This window comes from Melospiza melodia, chromosome 22 (genome assembly GCF_035770615.1).
Source record: "Melospiza melodia melodia isolate bMelMel2 chromosome 22, bMelMel2.pri, whole genome shotgun sequence".
Taxonomy (NCBI): Eukaryota; Metazoa; Chordata; class Aves; order Passeriformes; family Passerellidae; genus Melospiza; species Melospiza melodia.
Genome location: NC_086215.1, coordinates 12,226,352 through 12,247,274, shown reverse-complemented (window position 1 = coordinate 12,247,274; position 20,923 = coordinate 12,226,352). Strand labels below are relative to the sequence as shown.

General features: G+C 43.2%; 1 protein-coding gene across 7 annotated transcripts in view; it reads left to right on the top strand.

Moving 5' to 3' along the window:
- Nucleotides 1-20,923, top strand: part of DENND1A (DENN domain containing 1A) — a 147,183-nt gene that overhangs the window by 117,518 nt on the left and 8,742 nt on the right. For 2 of the 7 annotated variants that reach the window (XM_063174437.1, XM_063174434.1), the window contains exons 18-21: nt 909-965; nt 5,798-5,929; nt 16,280-16,336; nt 20,626-20,714. In XM_063174437.1, the coding sequence (XP_063030507.1) occupies nt 909-965; nt 5,798-5,929; nt 16,280-16,336; nt 20,626-20,714 (335 nt within the window). Of the gene's footprint in view, nt 1-908; nt 966-5,797; nt 5,930-16,276; nt 16,337-20,625; nt 20,719-20,923 lie in introns of those variants that run through there. The other 5 variants (XM_063174436.1, XM_063174432.1, XM_063174438.1 and 2 more) reach the window with 3 other exon arrangements.

Genomic DNA, 20,923 nt, shown 5'->3' with positions numbered 1-20,923 from the left:
ATTTAAACTCAATTGAAATGCAAAGTACAATGGGAACTTGTGATTTCTTTTGAAATCAAGTACAGATGATAAATTCCATTTATTACACAGAACTCTTTCTGGGAAATAGTGCCTGTGTTCTCTGCTAGGCAGCTCTACCATCTCATCATTGCTCTGTTGGAAATCATTGTTACCTCAGCTTTCCCTGCTTGCAGCTTCATCGAAAGAAGGGAATCCTCTCATTTTCCAAATTGTTTCCATCTTCTCTAAATGTCAATTAATTTTCCCTAGAGATTTCTTATACCTGCTTATTTAGAGCCCAACTTACTGAGTTATTCTTTAAATTGAAGTGTTTTCAGTGCTGTTAACAAACAGCTGGTGTGTTGCTGTGCTATCGTGTGTGGCTGCCAGCTCCGCTCTGCCAGATCAAACAGCACAGAAACAAGTGAGGATTTCTTATATGCTCAGTTCTGGGAAATAATGTTACAAAAAGCATTGAGATAACCGTTCAAACTTTGGGGTTTTTTCCTCCCTTCCTCCAGCCTGAGAGAAGGGAGTAGGATGAGATTGGCTCTACTAAATGGGACTGGCATTCAGAGCAGTGTGAGGAGAATTTGCAGGCTCACTGCCAGTGTGGAAGAATAGAAGTTTATAGCAAAGATAAATACTTACTGGGGAACACTGAGCGTGTGGAATGCAAAATGATGAAAGATGTCTATGACTTCAAAACAGGGAAAGCAAAATTTTTACAACAAAGATGGGATGGTGTTTTTTGTTTATTTGGGGTCTTTTTAGCTTTCTGTTTGTTTTAATGTGTTTTCAGTGTCCTGTTACATTTTTTTTTTTTTTGCCATTTTTATTAACTGAAAACAAACTTAGTCACTGCTGGAAATAGAAGGGAATTTTAACTTAAATTATTTTTCATGCAGGCAAAAGATCATGCAAAAATGGGAATAAAAGAAGTGAAAAACCGCTTGAAGCAAAAGGTACTTGAAGTTCTTATTCAAAATGTATAAGCACCACGTCTGAAATCCTTAGCCACTGAAAGCATGATGTGATCAATAGGAAGCTGTTTGATACAGTGCTGTTAGCACACTTCAAAATGCATTACCAGCTGTCCTGGATTTTTCACACTTATAAATATTCACAGACAAAAAAAAATTGTCTTCAAATACATGAAAGCTCTGACTTAAACCCACAAAAGCCAGAAAATTGAGTGTTCTGCTTGGAGTGGTCCTGCTCCTGTTCTTCATGCTGGGGCACTGTGTGAGGGGACTGCATGTGGATTGGGGGCATTTCCCTACAGTTCTGGCAGTGAACTTTTTGCAAATGGCAATTTGTTGTTATTTTTGCAGTTATCAGTCAGGAAAAATAGTCATTGGGAAGGGGATTTCTGCATTTCTTTAATGTCTGCTGCAAAGTTCAGACAGGAAGGATTTTATTAGAGTTGATGTCAATTGCCAGTTGGAATTATTGGAGGAAAACCCACTACAACTGTTTGTTGTTTCCCAAATATGTGTGTGTGTGTTTGTACACAGCACAATTCCAGCTGCTCCGCTGTGTTCGAGGGATGCGTTATCCAGTCCCAGCTGCTGCTTTCAAACAGAGCTCCTGTCACACTGGCACACACCTCATGAGAACCTGGGTAACTGCCCTGGCTTAGGGCAGAGACTCCCTTTATTCTGTGCCTCAGAGCTCTCAGAGAAAGGAGGAAGCCAGGCAGCTGACCTGCTGAGAGAACTGAGCTTCTTATTCAGAAATTTGTATTCAATTTGTTGCATAGGAGTTTGGGTGGGTTTTGTTTAATCTGTGCTCACTCTGTAAATTTCTTCTCTAAATTTCTAGACCATCCTCTTAAGTTAGGGCTCCAAATGCTCGTGGCAGACAGAAGTGCTCTCAGTCTGTCCCCAGGCCACGAAGGGAGGATTTGCCTGTGTGCATTCCAGCTGCTGGCCCCTCTCTGAGCCCTCCAGACATTGCTGCAGAATCTCGGGGAAGATAAAGTGCCTTCAGATGCTTTTATGTTATTTTATTACTCTACATTATATATGACCACTGTAGGTATAATTTGAAAACAGTAGAAACATGAAGCAGTTTTCTTGTACCTGGATTTCTTTATGTCATTGCCCATGTTTCACCTCTGGACATGACGTTCTGCCTTTCTGCGTGTGTTCCTAAAGCTGTTGGAGCTGTGTAATGTGAGCAGGTTTTTTCCTGCATTTTAAATGATAATAGAATTGTGTGCTGTTGTGTGACATTTGTGTACCAGGCTGAGAAAAGCCTCATTCAGTCATTGCTTTGTTTTATTATTATTGTTGTCTTCCTAGTCTGTCAAGCAGCAAGCAACTCTTTAAAAAACACACATAACATTTACAACTAAATGGCCCAATTTTGGTTCACCTTCTTTATGTGGTGTATCTGTAAGTGAGATGCTTAAACATGATTGTTCAACATAGGCTTTCACAGGAACTTAAAAGATAGCTGTGAGTAGTTGACACACACTGCTCAACCTCTCCTTCCTTTATTATTCTGTCCTTTTCTATGTCCTGTCGTCTTCTCCATGTGAAAGCAGGCAGGAAGGTAACTAAAATTAGGGATTCCTCTGTTAAAAGTGGTAAAAATAGCAAACGTTGCTTTGGTTACCCTCATTTTTAATCTAAATGAAGGGCTGCTTCATTATGGGTCTGTTATGCAGAGGCCTATTAATGCATCTTCCCCAGTTTTTATGTAAGAGCGTTGTATTTATCCTGTTTCCTCACTAGTGTGTGTGAGTATTAACTGTCTGACATTCTGGTATCATTAAATACTTTTTGCCAAATTTGGGATGCTAGTCTTTCATCTTCTAAGAGTAACCTAAGGTTATTTTTAAACAGATCTTACTATCCACTGCATTTTAACATACTATTTTCCATTATTAATATAGAAAGTATGCAGGCCCCTGGTAAGGAAAAGTCAAATATAAACATCCCTTTTCCAGTTTTTGCTGCCAAATCTGAACAGCTACTGTACAAGATATAATTTAAAAATGCAATAAAGCTGGAGGTTCTGCTTCTTCCAACTCTGCATAGCAATGGTGACCTCTTAAATATAATCAAGAGCCCATTTTGCCCTTGGTCTGCTCCAGTCTTGGGTTTGAATTGCAAATGAGAAATGCAGGATTGACCTGTTGAGAGGTCACTGTGGTGTGTGTAAGGTCCTTCTTTAATATGATAGTGGAGATTGAATGGTGCTCCATTTCCATCCCTTGTTCATTTGTGGTGCAGTATTTCAAAGCAACAGAAATAGTTTTCAGAGGATTCTTATGAGTGAGAGCAAATAATTGTTAATAGATACAGCCTAGTAGCTTTATTTTATATCTGATATAGTTCTTTTTTTTCTTTCTTTTTTCTCTTTTTTCTTTTTCATTTCCCTTTTTTTTTCTTTTTTGCAAAGGCTGCCTTTTTCCATCTCACCACCGTGGTGGTCAAGGCCCTCCGTTAGTGGCTCATTTGAAGCTTAACTGCATAGAATTAGGAAGAGGGAGGAATATGAATGGTACCGTCCTCATCTTTCAGTCAGGAGAATGGAACTTACTGAAAGCTCTGGCTAAGACAATTTATATAAATGGTTGGGCACTCGGCTTTAATATATTCAATGTTATTTTAGTTACTAGAGCCCTGTGTGGCTCTAGTTAATGCCTGGTATTCTAGAAACAACTCATTTAGACCTCTATAACACAACCTGCACAACATTCAAGACACTCAGAATGTGTTTTGTTCCTCTCTAGCCAGTGTTTGCAGTCCATTACAAAATAAGATCGTTTTTCACTGTTTTTTTTAACTCCAATGTGTTTTCATTGAAGATAGAAAACAAACTTTTGTGAAGCAGATTTTGCTTTGATGAGTGAAGCTGTATTGATGATTTGTTTGCCTTTTGGGGATGTTGAAAAAGTAGAGAGGAATGAAATAATTTAATTCTTATCTTTTATTAAGCAGTTTTTAAAAAATATATATTGTGGTTTCATTGGAAGTCTGTGCACCAAAGACAGTGGAAGTAGGCTTTAGTAACATGTTATCTTTTATATGCAATTATATCATCAGAGAAGTAGGGGCGATCTATAGCAATAAAAGCTCAAGGATTTGCAGTGATCGTTACACAACTGAGGGGATTTTGCTTAATGACTTAATCTCTCTCCATCTTTCATCTCCTCCCATTCCCCTCATGTCCAAACTTTTGTGTCCTTCTTGTGGCTCTTTGGGGATTTGCCTGGGAAGGTGCTTTGCCCTCCATTGCCTCCCAGCTGTGTGCAGCCTTGGTTGGAGGCGCAGCCCCAGGGAGGCTCTGCAGGGCCGGGAGCAGCCCCTGCTCAGCACGGCTGGGTGGCCCTGGGAGTGCTGCAGCTTGGGCAGCTCCAGGCACCTGCAGTGTGGCTCCACCCCACAGGAATGTGTAAATAGGTTTTGTGTTTGGCTTCATTGCAAGGAACGGTGGGGCCATAGACTGTGTGAGTTCCAGGCTGAGGAGATCCCTTGGGGCCTCAGTGCTGGCTGGAGCTGGAGTAGGAGTTTGTAGACACTCGGGTTTCTTGTCAATGTCTTGCTTTGGGGCTCTTTGTTAGTAATTCGGAGGACTTTGTTGTATCTTTTCAAGACAAGGTGGCATTGTGCAGCTGAAGGGCGGGGGAAAAAAAGTTTTTCTCTCTAGTTTGACCTTAACAAATTGTTAATTCCCCATGATCCTTATGCCCGTATTGGGGAACCACTGCTCTACCAGCTGGATCTAAAGAGGGGTCTCAGCTTCTCTGTGGAGCAGACAAAGCCCCTTAGAAAGTCCATCCAGCTTTTTGTTTCATTTGACCTAAACACATTAGGTCAGTGTGTGTCCAAAGGAACCATTTCTAATTGGCCATCAGCTTACACGGCTCATTATTGTACCTGAGCGAGCCGGGGGCTCGCGGGCCGTGTCAGAGGTCGGGGAATCAAAGCCCTGCCGGTGGCAGCAGCCACCCTCAGGTCAGCCTTGCAGAGCTCCAGCCTCTGCAGCCTTCTCTCCATATTTACCCAGCATTATTTCCTTGGCATTGTTGCAGAGATGTAAGGTTTGGGGCCCACTGTGTTACAGACTGTTTCTCAACTCACTTTCAAACTCTTTGCTTCTTCTCTGATTCCTGGTGTTTGTGGGCCTTTGTCTTTTTCAAAACCCGTGTTACACACCTTGTTCTTGCCAAGTCCTCTAACCTGGGCTGGCTGGTCACTTCACTTCTGGAGATGAGAACTAAAGTCAAAGCAAACAAAAAGTGTTCTGCCAGGCAGTCCTTGTGTTGTACCCTCTCCTGGAGGCATATTCAGTGCACAGACTCCAAGATGAAATGCAGAGCTAACTAAGTTCTGAGTTCCATCTCTCCTTGCCACTTCCACCAGTAATTGTTCTGCTATGGGTAATTCTGTGCAGTAAGTTAATGGAATTACTGTGTTCATTTAGGTTTACAATAAGCAGAATGCCCTGTCCCTGCACTTCTGTTGAGTTCATTTCTAAAACAGAAAATCTGAGCTGTGTTTTTTTTCTCCACATGCACTTCCTGGCTTTTGCGTGTTGAAGTCAGACATTTTATTGAATGTCCTGTTTGCAGCACTGGTACTGGGAGGAGAGAGAGGTTATGTACAAGCTCTGATGGATGAAATATTTTATTCTAATGATATTTTCTTTTCTGTACTTTGGTGTTTTTTCCCCTAACATCCGAATTGTTAAGTCAGCATTATCCTCTAGTGTCTCCTTTGTGCACCTTGCCCTTCCTGAGGAGTGTTCCTGGCCGTGCTTTTCACCTTTTCCTGCCCCACAGGACATTGCTGAGAACGGCTGCTCGGCAGTGCCGGAGGAGCCCCTGCCAAGGACAGCACCATCGCCCCTGCCTGAGAAGAAGGACCCGAAATTAAGAGAGGACAGGAGACCAATCACAGTGCATTTTGGTCAGGTAGGTCTTAGTGTAAGTTGTTCTCCATCATGTGCCTCAGCAAGAATAGTTCAGAAAAGTCACGATAACAAATATACCAAATGCTTCATTATCTTCAATCACTGAACTGTGCTGTTTTAGTTTTATTTCTGTTCTATCTGTTTAAAGGGGATTCTAAAACCTGCTTTTTCTGGGGTTTGCAGATTCCTTTTGTTTGAACTATGATTTTGAGGAAAATAAACGATGAGTGAATGGGGGAAGCATAAATATTGTAGCAATTTTAGAAACTATTTTGCAGCTGTTTTAGCATGCAAGGTGCTTCAGCTCTCAGGACTGAGGGTGTAGAATTTAAAGCATCCGCTGCTATCTAGCCAGATCATTAGTGTCAATATGGGATGTCCAACTATTAAAGCATTTGAACATTCTCTGAAAATTAAATGCGATGAACTAAGATGGAAAAATCAATTAATAGCTTGTTAGCGTGCTCTGTATTCAGTATTGACAGCTGAGCTGTTCACGTTAGTTACTGGTGTAATGTTTCTTTTGATATGTCTGCGAAACAGAGAGTTTGGGGGTGGGGTTTGAAGAGCTGGCTATTTAGAAAATGTTGTAGTTGCTGTGATTTTCATGGGAAAACATCCAGTGTTTATTATCCGTTTGCCAGTGTTCCCCTATTAAGTATAGGCTGACTCAAAAAATGACATGATTTGTGTTCACTGTTCTCCTTTCTTTTGTTGTATCTATTCTTTACACTGTTCTGACCAGAAAACAGGAGGAAATATCTGATTTCTTCTAAGGAAGCAAAGTGTAAATTTAAAGCAATTGTAAAACATTATAAAATGTGAAGCAAACCGGTTTTAGAGAAGTATCTATGAATAGAAACCAGTTGGTGTGGCTGCACTGACTGTTCAGGTATGAGATGGGGCCACCCGAGGTCTGCTCACTGCTCAGAGCAGTGTTGTCTGCATCATTTCAGAATTAGATTCATTTTTTTCAGTACTTTAACCAGTGTGCTAAAAGTAAGTTCTTGGAGACTTTTAAAAAATCTTTCTCTTCCAATTAAGTATTTTTAGTAGAGACTTATTTTTCTGTTACTTTCAGTGCCACTACAGTTGAGAGGAGTTGGGGCTACTGGAGGAATGCAGCCATCTAGCTCCAGCAGGGACATGTTACATTTCATTTAAAGCAGTCAGAAATCAGATGATATTACAATTTTTTTCAGTTTTTCCTTTCAATTTTTGTGAACGATGGAGGGTTCAAACATGATGGGAGATTAATGAAATATATATTTGACTGGGAAGTGCAAATTTAAATTCATGAGGTTTTTTTAACAGTCACTTTCAAATTTTTTAATGATCACTTTTCTGTGTTGAAAGAAACACGCATCAGCTTTCCTGACCCCTGGCTGTGGGGAGAGGCTTGCTGGCTAAATGCTTATTGCTGTCAGCACATTACAAATGCTGGTTTCCAAAAACCCATCTGACTTAGCAGTTGTAGGCTGTGTGACTCAGCCTCAGTCCTGGCATGGGTCTGCTCCTTCTGATAGCCCAATGCCAAAACAAAAATGAAATCATACGTTCATTCAAAAGGAGAAGATGTTCAGGTTTATGAAATATAGATTAAGGCTTTGGGGAGGAAAAAGGCAGCAACATTTACTGTATAAATGGGAGATGGCTTCTAACTCGTGATTAAAGGCAGAGATTTTAATGTCACTTTTAACTCTGTCTAGAATACAGAAGGTGGGAACAATTAAAAAGGCACAAGAACTCTGAAATAAGGGCTGTTTGTGCATTCACAGCTCTTCTAAACTGAAGAGGATGAAAGAGGCTTTTTTCTCATTGTCAGGGGCTCTCTCGGAGTGCAGCATTGTGCGGCTGGCAGCGCGGTTTAAAATGCATGCATGCACTGGGGTCAGGGCCCGGCTCGGGGCGGGCGGTGCAGGGAGCCCGGCCCAGCGCTGCCGAGTGCTCCGCCGCCGCGCGGGCTTTAATTGAGACGTGCTGTCAAAGTGACAAACACATTTGCATACAGTCTATTTATTTTCCTCGGAAAGGTCTGCAGTCTGCTGTTGGTTGAACATTCTTAATCAGCTCGCTGTAAGTGAGCCGGCAGCGAGCTGTCCTGTGCTGGTGCTTCTCTTCATTACATGACAGATTAGCTAAAGGGGGATGGGCTAGCGAGCCAGCAACAACCTTTAATTTTAACTCATTATCTCTCACCCTAGAGTGAGGGAGTTGCTGGCTTTTCCAAACACGGTTGTGTATCTGCAGTTGTATGGCTACAAAAAATATCAGTAAAATATCTTGAAATGCCTGTAAAAGCACAGCCCCTCAGCTGATGGCTCACCAAAATTTGGCAGTAATTGGCTGACTGGGGGAGATTCTGTATGTCCTGGCTCATCTTGGTGAGTGGTGATCAGGCATCATTGGAGAGCCTTGTTTATTATGGAATTGTTTGAGTGATCCTTTCTGCAATACTGAGACATTGTGGGAATGCTCCCATTGATGGCGAAAAGAAGGATTTTTAGCCAGATAGCCTGGGGCAGTGTAGTAAAGATCTAAACTGGAATGTTCTTAGTAAGACACCATCGTGGGAGGGTGGGACCACTGCTTTTCCTGGGTGGCACTTTACATGCTTTACCCAGGGTGTACCTTTCTTATTGATCCCTGCATCAACCAAATACAGGAACTATCACCAAGGGCTCTGGGACAACACAACTGTACTCAACAAGTAGCAGGAGCAGTACAGGCAACTTATGGTTTAATGGGTGGGGAGAAGAGGGAGCAATTTTCAAGCCAAGGCCAAGATTCAAATGGGAGGTTTGTGGTACTGAGTAGTGCTCTAAGTTTGGGGGAAGAGTAAGGTTAATTGTTGTGGAAGATCCAGTGCTACAGAGAGCATCTCTTGTGGTGCTTGATGGACTTGATGATCTTTCCAGTCTTTTTCAACCTTAATGATTCTATGAATGTCCTATTCCTTGCTTTCTGCTGGTTTGTTGTGTGAAAAGCTGACCAAAATGTCCTTTAAGCATCAAACACCTGCTGCAAATTCAGTTGCCAGAGCTGTCCTTGGAATCCTTTCCAGTGTGCCAGGCAGGGCAGCGCTGGGAGCCCAGTAAGCCCTGACTGGGGCAGAATGGGACACTAATGCTGGTGATCTGTGACTCGGGGGGTTGGGCTCTTGTTGCCATGCCCACGCTTGAACCTTTTAGGTAGAACCCGTGTCTGTGTTGTCTTTGACCTGTTTGGAGAATAGACACTACACAGTGTCATGGTGACTGTTTTGAACAGGTTCCTTGTCCAAGCAAGCAGTTGTTGGGGCTGCTTTGGCAGGACCCACAGAGTTCATACAGGATTGGTACCTGTGCCCAGTCTTCCCACCAGTCTGGGAGAGGTGGTGTGAACACGCAGGATGAGCCCAAGGGCTTCAAAATCAACCCTACGCTTAGGAACATTCCTCCTTAGGAGCTTTCCCACAGTCAGTAGCACCCCTGATTTAGTACAATTAAACCAGCAAATGGTAAGCTGCCAGAAACATCACTTGTTGTGATGTTTGGGAAAGGGAATAATTTCATTAGAAGCAAGTGATCCTGGCAGTTCTGTACAGCTCTCTAATTGTGTCTATTATAATTAGAATGTAATTTGTCAGCTTAGCTGGGTTTATGTTTTCTATGGCTTGTTTTTATTTACCAGCAAATGGGATACTTAATTCCATTTATGCACCAAAAGGTGTAAAGCTTAAAAAAATACAAAAGACTCTTCCACGTATATCTTTAGTAGAGAGATTCAATCATGTTCCATGCTTGATGCAAACTACAGAGAATCAATGCTCTGGGGACTAATGTAAATAGTTATGAGACAAATGGAAAATGCATTAATGTACTGAAGCAGCTTGTCTGACTGTGGAAGGACTTCTCTGGGTTCTCTCCCTGGCTTGTTCTGACTGCTGTTAAACTCTTGCAGGCCACAGCATGGAAATTGCTGTCTTATTTGCTGTTTTGAAGCCTTTTGCTGTAAATGAACGTGTTCATTTTTCCTAGTCACAGTGTGCACTTGGACACACAGAACAAACAACTCTGCTTTGCAGGGCAGTGCTCTTCTTCCAGGAGATTAAACGGCATTAAGAGGTCAGGGGGAAGATGGGGAGAACACCAGCCAGCTACATTCCAGGAATGCAGAACTGGATCACTGAGGCCAGAGGCAGCAGAGGAGGGATTATCTCCAGGGTAAAAGGGATGAAGCAGGGAAGGGAGGAAGGCTCCTTTGCCAGACCCTGTGACTCCCTTCACACCCAGGTGCATCGGAACAATAGCAGATTCCCCTGGATCACAGCAGGCATTGTGTGGCACTGACGTAGAAACCAAAGGGGAAAGGGGAAAACAAGTTCATTTGCTAATATTCATGTAACTGTATACTCTGGTTGCAGAGCCAGCCCTCCTCTGGCCACTCTGAGCTGCTTGGACAATAGCAGGACCTTCATTAAGAAAACGAGCCTCCCTTCCACTCTTCCCCACAGATGAGCAATGTGGGTTCATTTCCTTTCTCTGGAGCCACATGGGGTTTCCTCCCTCTCTCCAATTGATTCTTTATGGATTTAGCAAAAGTACTAGTTGTTTAAAATGATTTTGTCTTCACTCCTTTCTTTGCCTGTTCCTTTCAGGAAGGAATTCAGTGTTGCTCAGTACAAGTCAGAAGACTCACAAGAAAAACAAATGTCATGGCCCAGAAGCACTTGCCCATCTAATGTCTGCTTGAGACCACTCAAATGTCCCATCAGGTTCTCAGGGGACAGCGTTCTTAGTCAGAGTCGTAAAACCAATGTCAGTGGACAAGACAATGATGCATTGGATTGAAGTTGTGGTGTGCAGGATTAGCAGAGATGGCAATCCATGTGGTGGGAGTTAGGGAGTGCCTGCCCTGGCCATGTGTGCCAACGTGGGACAGGTGTGAGCAGCGCCTGCAGAGCGTGCCCAGGGTCTCTGCCCCTCCTGCACCTGCTGCCCAGGGCTTCCCGGGGAGCAGGCACAGCTGGGTTCTCTCCAGCCCCTGCAGCAGGGGGGCTTGTGCTGTGCCATGCAGGAATTCATGCTTTGCAGTGAGACTGTGGCCCCAGACTGCATCCAGCACATGTATGTGTTCAGCCATGAAAAAGCACATTGCAGTGTGGCTTTCAGTGTTTTCCAACTGTCTGGGTATTTGAAGCACTCCTTACACAGGGATGCTGGAAATGACTGTGCTGCCCTGAGAACTGCGTGTCAGTGCTGCACTGCCTGCACGTGTGAAGGGAGGGCTGGCAGAGCCAACCTCCCAGGCCTTGTGACAAGAGACAACAGCTGTAACCTGTCTGCAGAGTCTCCTTGTTAGTCCTGTTCTGCTGAGGAACCCATAAATATCTTGCAGGGAGGATCTTGGTCCATCACTGCTGGCATGTGGAAGGAGAGTTGTGCTTTATAAATAATACATACATAGAAAATAAATATATCAGTACATGCAAGGCTACCCAAATCACCTAGATTGACAACTTGAGGAGAGCTCACAGTGTCTTATGGGTGACTTGCTTCTCTGTCTATGTAGATCAGCATCCAGAGGCTTCTTATGTATTACTTATGAAGTTGATATGTGCAGTTAGGCCAGAACTGTCTGAACTGACCTCTGGGCCACTGGATTAACCAGGAGATTAAAGAGAAAGAGTGTGTGAAACATATAATTCTTCTAAATGCTGACCCCACTGTGACTGTTTGGCCAGGCATTTCTTAGATTTGTCCTTCAGAGCTGGGCTGATGAATGCCACACAAAACAGTTGTGAGTGCCAGGCTGCAGATAGAGGGTCTGTGTCCTTCTGTGGGTGTGTGGGGGAGAATGTCCCCCCAGTTATGCAGCCTGGCTTGGTGAATAATGAAGGTGAGTGAAGCAGAGAGTCATTGCTGTTTATAGAGTTCCTTAAATGAGAGACCATATATTTTTTCTTTTTTCTGTGCAAGTATTCCACTTGCTAGAGAGAAATAGCTGTTAAGAGATAATAAGGGATATGTCCATTTTCCAGCATTTTAAATCATGCAGGTTACATGATCTCTTTGATTTGAATTCCAGCATCAGGACCACAGAAAGCCAATATAAAGCTGGTAAAATGACCAGTTAAAAAGCACACACAAACCACTGTGGCTTTTTTCTTTAAATTTGATATTGTATTGCTGGATTTTCTAGTATTTTAAGTGAAAAATATATGTAGTTAGTTCCATGTTGACAATGTCCTTGAGGATTTGACAGTGAGATTTTCCAGCAGTTGCTCTTCGTTAGAATCCTGGTGGTGTTTAATAAGGCAGCCAAACTGCTGGCACCTCGGGCTGCTGTTTGTTCTCCGAGGGCTCGGGGCTGCTGCAGTAAGCACATCGACCAGGGCTGATCATTACAAGGGCGTACGCCACCATGAATAAAAATGTCACACGTTCTCCCATCTCACAGTGCTACAAAATGTCAGTCCTGTCAAACAGACATTGCAAGTAGCACTGAGCAGTCAGTACAAATTGGGAAGCTGAATATTCCCCCAGCTTTCTGATATTCTTCATCTGAAGCAGAAGAAAAGCAGTTGTTAACCTATTAGCTGTGATTTTAAACTCTGCTGAGGTAGTAGATGGATAGGCTTTAACGCATGGGGTCTGGGATAAATATATTCCTGGGGTCTAGGATTTTTTGCAACATGTCTCTCCATCCATGTATGTTGAAGAATAGACAGAATGAAAACAAACCACAGCAAAATGAACCTCATTTTGGAAGAAGTCCTCTGGAAAAGCGATCATCTCAGTGAGATTCTCTTTCAACCTCTTGCCAGTTTTACCTCTGTGAATAGTTGTACAAAAGCCCTCCTTGCTGGTTTGCTGTAATCCAGAAAGGGCCTGCTTTGATGAGTTAAGGGAGTTTTCCTTCATGGCCCTGTCATTATGCAGCAATGTTATGGAGAGCTGGGGTTTTATTCTCCTTCTGGACAAATGAAGTTGTGCCCACTGTGCCCACTAAGGCCCACTGTGTGGTGCAGTCCATAGGATGTGTTCCTTCCTGGCTTAGTGTAGTACCAGGAACATCCCTGTGTTCACAGAGTTACCCATCTAGGATTGAGGAGTGGATATTGTCAGTGTAGGATCTGCTGTTACTGCTGGGTCCAGAAAAAAAGCTGGTGCAAAATGTGAAGTGCAAAGTGGTGCCAAAATATCGAAGAAATAACAAGAAATTATACAAAGTCACCAGTGGTTGCCCAAGAGGACAAGGAGAACAGTTCTGTGTCACAGTGAGTATTTCAAAGAAATGGACTCAAAGTCCATTCTTTGTGTTGAAATTTCTTTGTTTTTTCTGATACATTCTCAGAACAAAAAGCTGGTGTGTGTTTAGAGTAGTGAATGGTGATGAATGAATCCCCTGCCCAAACAGTGGTGAGTGCTGGAGCAAATTGCCAAGGAAGGCCCAGCGAGGATCAGGGCTGGGAAAGCTCTGCAGGGACCAGAGCAGAGCAGGTGGAAAAGGGATCAGCAGAACCCTGGCCTGCTCCTGACTTGTGTAGTTACTGTCTGCAGCATGATCCTTTATTACCCAGGGCCTCACTACATGGGAACAAAATGGAAACAACGTGTGGGAGGCTTCTTTGAACCAGAGTGACTCTAAATTGAATTAAATATTTTGTGTTCTGCAGGCACCTCTTTGCTGTAGGAAGAGGTCCACAGTGGTGTTCTCATGGTTTTGGGATTTTGGCTTTAGGCATTGCTGCATTTTTGCCAGACTTGTTCTACCTTCCCACTCTACAAATGTGGCTTGAAGAATGAGGCATCCCTTAAAACATGGAGATTATTTTTATCACAGGACCCAGCAGATTTCCATTGAAATATTTCAGAGTGTAAATTAAAAATATATGCTGTAAAGCATACACTGTTCCTGTCATCCCAGTTTGTGAGCTATACATATGGGAGCATGTAAAAAGCAGAGTGTGCTGTGCAGGGATCTGGCTGGATAATAAAACAGCTGCCTCATAGATTCCGTCTGCTTTCTCTACTGAATCTTTTTAGGTACCAGACATTTTTCAGTGTTGTTATTTTCTCCCTTTTTTTTTTTTTAATTGAGTGTTCAGTTGAGTCCAGCATGTTCTCCCAAAGTCAGCTCTTCAGGTCTCCTGCAGCCTGGTGTGTGTGAGCCTGGCTTCATCCAGCACAAGGCATCTCTCTGCCATGGCTGATTGACTTTAAGGTATTTTCAAGCCAGTCCTCAATTTCAGAAGGAAATCAGATATTAATCTAGAAGAGCTTTGCTTTGGAAATTATTGGAAACACCCTCACTGCTAATTGAGAAGCTCTTCTTTCTCCACATACTAACAAACCAGTTCTCATCTGGTGGTGTTTCCTTTAAGCATTTCCGTCAGCTTGCACTTGTTGCTGCACATGAACCAGCACCTCTGATTTACTCACAAGGCTCTGTTTTGAATATCACTTTAAAAAAACCTCAAAAGACCTCCACAATTAGTTTGAGATAATATTCTGCTCACAAGCTGTTATGTCACAGACCAAAAATTATCCTTTTGTAATGTTTGCTTGAGTATAAAACTCTAAATAGCTGTATTGTGAAAGTTCCTTGGGTGTACAATAGCTGTTTTATGAGATGTGGGATCTATAATTTTTAAATAATATTTTGATAGTGTAAAAGTGAATGTAAGATTTTTCTTGCTCCAGCATCTCATAGCTTAAGTCACTTGTCTGATAATTAGCAAAGCAGTGCCAGATCCACAGTCATAAAAATGGCTTTCTGCAAATTTTCTGTCTTGTTGTTTCAGAAGTATTTAGAACAAGACAATTAAGCAAATATCCAGAGGAAAAAGATATGCTGGTAAACAGCTATTGTGAGAAAGTGCTAATTTAGACATTTCTCCCCTTCACAGAAAAAGCTATAGTACATATATTTAGGGCCATACCTGGAATAGCAATTTAGCAGCTTTTAGCACTGCAGCCATGCGCTGGTTGGTGCCCATTCCTCCCTACAGCCCAGGTAATTAAGTTGATATTCCAACACAGCTTCACCTGCTGACCTTTTAGAAACAATGTGTTTTGCTGCATTAACAAATTAACTTCAAATCAGTGGCTCTCCCAGCACGCACAGAGTTTGAACATAGCTTATCCCAGTGCAGTGAGGGGCAGGAGCAGCAGCACTGGCAGTGCAGCTCTGGCAAAGCCCCTGTTCCCTGGGTGCCTCCCCTCCACCCTCGGCCTGCTGCTGCCTGTGCTCACAGCCCTGTCCCTGCTCCGTGCAGAGAACACTGCTGGCCAGGGGCACTTCTGCCTTACCCTGCTCTGAGATCTCCTGGGGCTCAGCAGGGCACGGTGTGGTGCAGCACGTACAAACCTCCCAACAAACTCCATTGCTGGGAGCGCTGCAGTGATAACAGGAATTGGAATTGGAGTGTTGGCTTTGCCTGTGTTGCTACAAGCACCGAGGTTGCAGTTCTGAGAGTTAACACCATGCCTGGTTAGAAGTCCAAGATACAAAAAAGTTTCTTCATCTTTAATCTTTTCCCAAAGCAGCATTTGTATGTGTCTTTATTGTGGAAATACATAGAACTATTTTTTGATCAGAGATGAAAGCTTAATCATATGTGATATTTAAATCTCAGCTGGAAAAAATAATCTAGTGACAGGATAAGGATATGAAAGAATTGGCTCTTGCAAAGGAGTAGTTTATTGTAATATAAATATGTAGAATATTTGTAGTGTGTTCATTTTCACTTACACAGAACTAAGATAATATTCACACAAGTAGTTTTGGGTTCTAGGCCATCATGATGCTTTAAGGCCTGATTTGTAATTGTTGGTCACTTAGGAGTAAAACCCAGGACAGGATCTGAGCGTAAGCTCAGCTTTAAGTGCGTGAAAAGTTACACTGAATTGGGTTTTTTTCCTTGCTCTTACATGTCTGGTTTGAGGCCTTCTCCATAAGTTTTCACAAGCACTAAAATCACTCAAGATTTTAGTGAAAGTATTTTTGGGTATCCTGGTTTCCATGTGCAAAAATGTGGCCTAGAACACTTGCACCTCGAGGTCCAAGAATCCAGCCTGAAGATCTTTGCTGTATCAGTCCATTTTGGCTGTCTGGTGCTGTCCCTGCTGCCTGTGGTGTGGCAGGAGCTGAGTCCAGCCCGCCATGGGTACCTGTGCTGCCAGGGCACATCACAGGCCGTGGGGTTTGTCGCTGCTTTGGAAAAGCAAAGTGAGAAAAAGCGCGTTTTATGAGGTGAGTATGAAGGTAAATCACGTGCTGTCACATGCTCATGCTGCTTTTGCCAGGACATCAGAGGTGTTTCCATGCAGGTGACTTTAATTTAGTCTCCACTTTGCTGCAGCAGCACAGACTCCGCCCGCCGCGGCCGCCGCCCCCAAAGATCCAGCGCTCCTCCAGGCCCGTGAGTAGCTGGGGATTGTTTCACTGCCACAGCTTAACACTGCCTGAGTTACGCTCCTTGTAGCACTACTAAACCCTGGTAGTTTGGATTGTCAAGCTCTGCACAGAAGCCATGTGTGAATTATGCTCCTAAACTGCCTTCTCTCTGCTGTGGCACAGCCCTGGGACCCGCGGTTGTTCTGCTTTTCTCTGGCGAGCCCTGCAGCTCTGGGCAGCTCTGCAGGTAACTGGGGCTGCTCTGGCCACCTCTGGTTTGACTTTTGCTGTGGTTTCTTACACACAAAGCCCTGCTAGACTGGCTGGTGGAAGTTTTTAGCCAGTGAGCTTTTGAAGACTTGCACTGAACTCAAATCTGAAAGGAAGCAGAAGTCTGAAGACATAATATTATTCTTTGCAAGTTATGCTTTTAATTCATTTGGGATGCCTAATTCTTCTCCATGTATGAATAGACTTGAAGAAAGGGAGGTCGATCTTTGGCAGTGGAGCATTGGTGCCATGTTATGGATGGCATACACTGGGTAATTCCATGGTGTAAAAGGAGGCCCAGCAGGTTGGCCAGAGGAAGGGACTCCTCCATGGAAGAACTGCACAGAAATTACTGGCAGTGCAGTGCCTGTACGTGTTAAGTAGGGACACCTTATCTCAGCAGTTTTTCCCCAAAAACACTCACTGTAGGACAGTTTGTACCTATGGACTAGCAGAATGGCATTAAGACTGGACACCCTGCTGGGTCTGCACCCTGCACCAGATGTTTGGTTTTGTTAAAGGTAAAGGCAAGAAGCATCAGTTTAGGAGGGGTGTTGGTTTTTGGCACAGCATTGGAAGGTATTTATGTATATTCAGGATTATATTCAGCTTTATGAATATAGTTCCCCCCCCAGATCATCTTACTTCTTGCTTCCTTATCCATATACATACATGCATAAGAAAGAGAAAGATGCAAGTTTTCAAATCTGATCTTGCTAAAACTTGTTAAAATGTGTTTTGGATGAGCAGGTAACCGGTTAACAAGTGCAACTGGGTGTGTGTTTTAACTTTTGATCTCTGGTGCATGTTCCTGTGTGACATTTCAGTGGCATGTGTTTCTCCTCTGTCTTTTTAACTCTGGGTGTTTAGCTTAATAGAGTCATTTTTATGGATTTTTTCCCCCTGAAAATTTCTATTTTCTGTGTTTAAAAAATAGCATTGACTATGATTATGTGTGTTCTCTTAAGTACAGTGGGCATGGGAGACCCTCCCAGATGTGTTTCACTAGGATCAAGACTTTCCATGTACTGTGGGCTTCCTGTAGTGTTCCCATGCCCTCGTATTCCACATTTGGCAGGTGTAAGGGGGCATGTTGTGATTCCTCTGTACCAAAGTTGCTGAATTGTATTGTTCAAATGGAGTCATTTATTATGTGGAGATCTTGTTAAGACTGTTTAATCTCCCAGCTGTAGGGTATTAATAGTCCTCACTGTAACATGGTTGGTTCAACTGTCTTTGCTCCCAATGTGATTGATAAAAGGTTGGAATGTAATAATGAAAGCTCCTGTTGCATTCCTCTGGCTGTGTCAGTAAGTGGAACAGAAAGGCTTCATTCATCAAGGGGAAATTCAAGATAAATGTAAATTATTATAATCAATCCCAAAAATATGCTTGTATCAAATATACATAAATTTGTTGTTGTTCAGAACTGTTATTTGGCTTTTGGTAGTTGCAACACATTTCTGTATGTGTAAATAATACTTTTTGCAGGCTGTTTTTTCCCTCTCAGGCTTGGCAGCTCCAACAGAGGTGGGTATCAGCAATTGATTTATCCTGGCCTTGTACACAAGCACTAAAGGGGGTGACCAGGTCCCTCTGCTCTTCCAGCCAGGGCCACATAATACCAGAATTCCTGAGAAATACTTTGTGCTGCAAGGAGGAATACATGGCCACTAGTGCTTGCAATATGAGTAATTGCTGATAATAAAGCCAAAAACACAGACCAAAGAAAGGTTAAGGAAGCAGAACAGAGATGTTCTTTGCATTCTGCTGCTTTGGAAATAAGTGGTAGTATTATGAAAGAGAGAGGGTTGTTGCTTCTAATTAATGGAGGTCTGTTTGGATTAATAGTGGTTGTTTGGAAACTTTATTCAATTAGAAAAAGTTAAAATATAATAATTATGCATTAAGTTGATGGGGACAGTAATAAGCACATTCAACCCTTCTGTCCTGGAAGTTTACCTTTTTTCTTTTGGCTGTGTGCTCACATAATTGGATTTCTTTGATATTTTGCATTTGATAAGCATTTAACCTTGCCTCTGTGGCTATGTGAGACTCAAAATCCATCAAGGAATTGCCATGCTTCCTGGCTTTTCCCTGCAGTTCCCCAGGAACAATGCTCTAAATGCCGCTCAGCTTTGTCACCTTGCAGCGCGCTGGGCTGGGGGCCCCGGAGCCACCCCAAACTCTCACCTCTGTCCCTCCCCGGCAGCACACCCAGCCGAAAGGTGAAAGTGTTCCCAGCACGCTGACAGGCCAGCTTTACACATCAGCTCCCAGCTCCCATTTAATTAAGCAGCTTTGCTTTCTTCCTCTCTTTCCCTCTCTCCTTGGCGCTCTCCTCTCCCGTTCCTCCTGGCTGTCGCCCCCCTCTCCCTCTCTCCTCTCTGCGCTCTCTCCGTGTTTTATCAGCCCTAATGAAGCAGTATTCTTCATCGATCCTGCTGATTGCCAGCCCATTCCTTTTGTTTGTTGGCACCGAGCCATTCTGCTGCGCTCTGACAGCTCAGCTCCTCTAATTAGCTCTGTTGTTCTTTTCCCCATGTTTCGCCACGTTGCAAGTTCAGTTGAAGTTGCCACAAACTTAATCCTTCCATTCCTGCCATAAATTCACATTCTTAAGCTGTTTTTATTGTAGAGAGGAGCAGCCTTGTGTGGGGACTGATCTCCAAGACCTTAACATCTGACCTTTTCATAAGCCCTTTTTCCTAAGAAATAGTGGCAATACAACTCTGGATTTCTTCATCATATCTGCTGTGCACCATTTCCTTTGAAATGAAAATTCAATGCAATAATGCTGCTGCTGTTTTCTGCATACTGCGTGTAGGGCAGAAGCACGACATGCAATTTGGTGGCTTTCTCCTGGCAGGAGAATTTGAGGTTTTTGTACCTGAGAAGAAAAATTAAAAAAAAAAAAACAAAACCAAAACAAACCTGGAAAGTCCTGCTCCCCCTACAAATATTTTTTTAAAACTTACGTAGTCGCTCCAGGGCACTCAGGCTGTAGGCCATGAACATCTCCTTTCTCTTGTGCCTCTTAAGGAGCACAGGCTCTGGGAGGTCAGCAGCTGAATTGTATTCCCACCTTTATTTGGGTTTTTGGCCATTTCTGGTGAGATAAGCATTGAGCTGAGCCAACAGATCCGACTCTTTTTCAGGTAGAGTTGTACTTTCTTAACAAAACACATGAAGCTGGTGTGTACAATCTGCCCTGATCCTGCAAATTCCCTCATCTGACTCACAGGGATAAGTTCAGCACAGAATTCCTCAGCAGTGTAAGCTAGCACATAGACAAACTTTGGGCTTATTCCTTTCCTTGAAATAAGGCTTGTTTGCTTGTGGAGATCCTGGTCAGAAATCAAGCTGAATTTCCATACATTAGAAGGTGATGGATATGTATGTGAGACTGGATTGGCAGCAGCATCATCTTCCACAGAAAAGCTTTGGATTTTTACTTACAACAGAAGTCTGACTTAATACCAAGAGTGCTAATGACAATATGGCTGGCAAGGGTTTGTGTTCAGCTGCTGGAAGGAAGCAAATTTTTGATGAAGAATGAGCTGGTTTACATGTTAAAACATTTATCCTAAGTACACATCTTCCCTGATAGCCTTGCACAGAAGTCCTCACCTGGGAGCAAGCGACCAGAAGGGTCATGGTGCCAGAGCTGAGCCCCACTGCCAGTGCAATGTCCAGAGCACGTGGACATCCCCAGCTTTTCTCTCACCACTGACTGCTCAGGGGGAGGCTCACTCTTAGGGAATCTTTTCTGTGAAATTCAGCCTGCACCAAACAGGACAGGGCGAATAGCAAACAGTGACAAGCATATATGTTTGGTTTGCAAGTCCTGGGGCCACGTGGTTTGTATCCATCCTTTAGATCCATTGATGTATCCACACTCATGTGTAACGTTGTTGTGGCACCAAAGACAAAGCAAGGCCCAGTGGAAGATCCCTGTAGGATACTGGTGGTTCTCCATGTGTTGTCTGTGTCTGCTGTTGGATCAGGGCAGTGTTTGATGAGATGTCTCTGTGCATGTCACAGGTTCGCCCCCCAAGACCTCATGTGGTTAAGAGGCCCAAGAGCAACATTGGTGTGGAGGGCCGGAGGACCTCAGTTCCCAGCCCAGAACAGTAAGTACTGTGCAGCTCTGCTTCTCTCTGCTGGCTCTCTCATCAAACTGTGTGTTCAGAACTGGGACTCACCAGAGGAGACATTAAAAATACTACCGATCAAAGTTAGATTTTAACTAAGAACAAAACTGATTTTTAAAAAAATATTTTTGGAACATTGTAGAGAAAGTGTGAAAAATCAAGTAACCAAGGTTTGCTTATGGAAACAT